General features: G+C 23.5%; 1 protein-coding gene across 1 annotated transcript; it reads left to right on the forward strand.

Moving 5' to 3' along the window:
- Positions 1-1,260: 1,260 nt before the first annotated feature.
- Positions 1,261-1,580, forward strand: EIN_360620 (hypothetical protein; the record flags this gene model as incomplete). The annotated part of the gene is made up of 1 exon (XM_004257632.1): positions 1,261-1,580. A coding segment is annotated over one exon (320 nt), but the record flags the coding sequence as incomplete, so codon positions are not given.

Below are 1,580 nucleotides of genomic sequence, written 5' to 3' on the forward strand. Positions count from 1 at the left end.
GAAAATAATTGCCATCCTCAGAACTGTAAATCTGTTTAAAACACAAGTTAATATCAAAATGAAACAATCATATTAAAATATACACAACATTATTAACTTTGTTATTATAATAAATTTGAACAATGCATAAATTACAAAATTATTTATAAATTTGTTATTTTTAAATTACATTTTTAGAAAATCATTGTTTTCGACTTTTTCAATTTTCATTTTGATAAAAAAACAATTATCAATTTAAACGTAAATTTTAATTATTATGTTATTATAACGGATTCGAAAATAATATCAATAAGTTTATAATCATAATATGAACAAGTATAATTCACATTTTATTATTTCCCGTCTCAAGTTCGCGAGATATAATTATTGTTTTTGTTCACTGATTATTTTGGTGATTGTTTTTGATTGTTTTTAATCTTTTGGCATTTATGACAAATTATTACCATCATTTAAAATTCGAACTTTGACTCGAAATATTAAATGTAAATTATAACTTGAGTTATGAGAGTGGGCCTTATGGGGAACTGAACCTTATGGATTTGATTTTTGTATCCTCAGAAAAATATTTTTTAATGGGGATAGCTTTAATCCTGAGGATACACCTTATCCTCAAGAAACCCTTAAACACAATAATTGTATAATTTGTTTGACATAAAAAATTGAACATGATAATTATAAATCAGAAAAGATTTATTATAAATGATTTAAATTTAATACAATTGTATAAAGCTTTTGTTATTTAGATTATTTTTTAAAACTTTTTTATTTAACGTTTATAAATAAGTTGGAAAAGTTAAATACAAATAAAAAAGTAATTTCTTGTCATTAAATAATTATTTAATTTATTGTTTAAATTTAAAAAAATTAAATCAAAATAAATGTATCTTACAATCTGGTTATTTAGCTTTTTTGAAATACTTTTCAAAATACTATGTTATTAATAGTTCAAAAAATATAGTAATTTAACATGAACAAAATTATTACTTTCGACAAAATAACTATTTATTTTTGAACATTGTATTTACAAAAGGTGTATTTATAACAACAATGAAGAATATAAATGATATGACCTTAATATCATCGTTTTGTTATTATTATTGTGTTCATTTTTGAATAATTAACTTTTCACAAATTATCATATCAAACAACACAAATTAAGTTTATGGCAAATCAAAAATACCTTTTATTGATCCGATATATAAACTTTATGAAAATGTTCATTTACTATTTAAACTTGAATAATAAAACATTAAGCATCAAATGATTTCCATCTTTCTTGTTGTATTTGTTGCTCAAGCCGAATATCTCATGACCAATTACAACGAATATGTGAATGTCTATCAACTCGATAAATGTTATTACACCGGAAGCAACAAGTATACAAAATACGTCAAAGATGGCAAGAAGGCCAGAATTTACACATCAAATACATGTGATAATTGGGTTGATGAAGGCTCTTTTGAGCTTGAAAACAATCAATTGTTTTCGAATAACCTTCCAGAATACTCGGCAGTTGCTTATTCATACCTTGATGCAGAACACTGCACCATCAAAGGAAATGGACCATATCCATTAGAAAT

The sequence above is a fragment of the Entamoeba invadens genome, assembly GCF_000330505.1.
Source record: "Entamoeba invadens IP1 unplaced genomic scaffold scaff_1105074725991, whole genome shotgun sequence".
Lineage (NCBI taxonomy): Eukaryota > Evosea > Mastigamoebida > Endamoebidae > Entamoeba > Entamoeba invadens.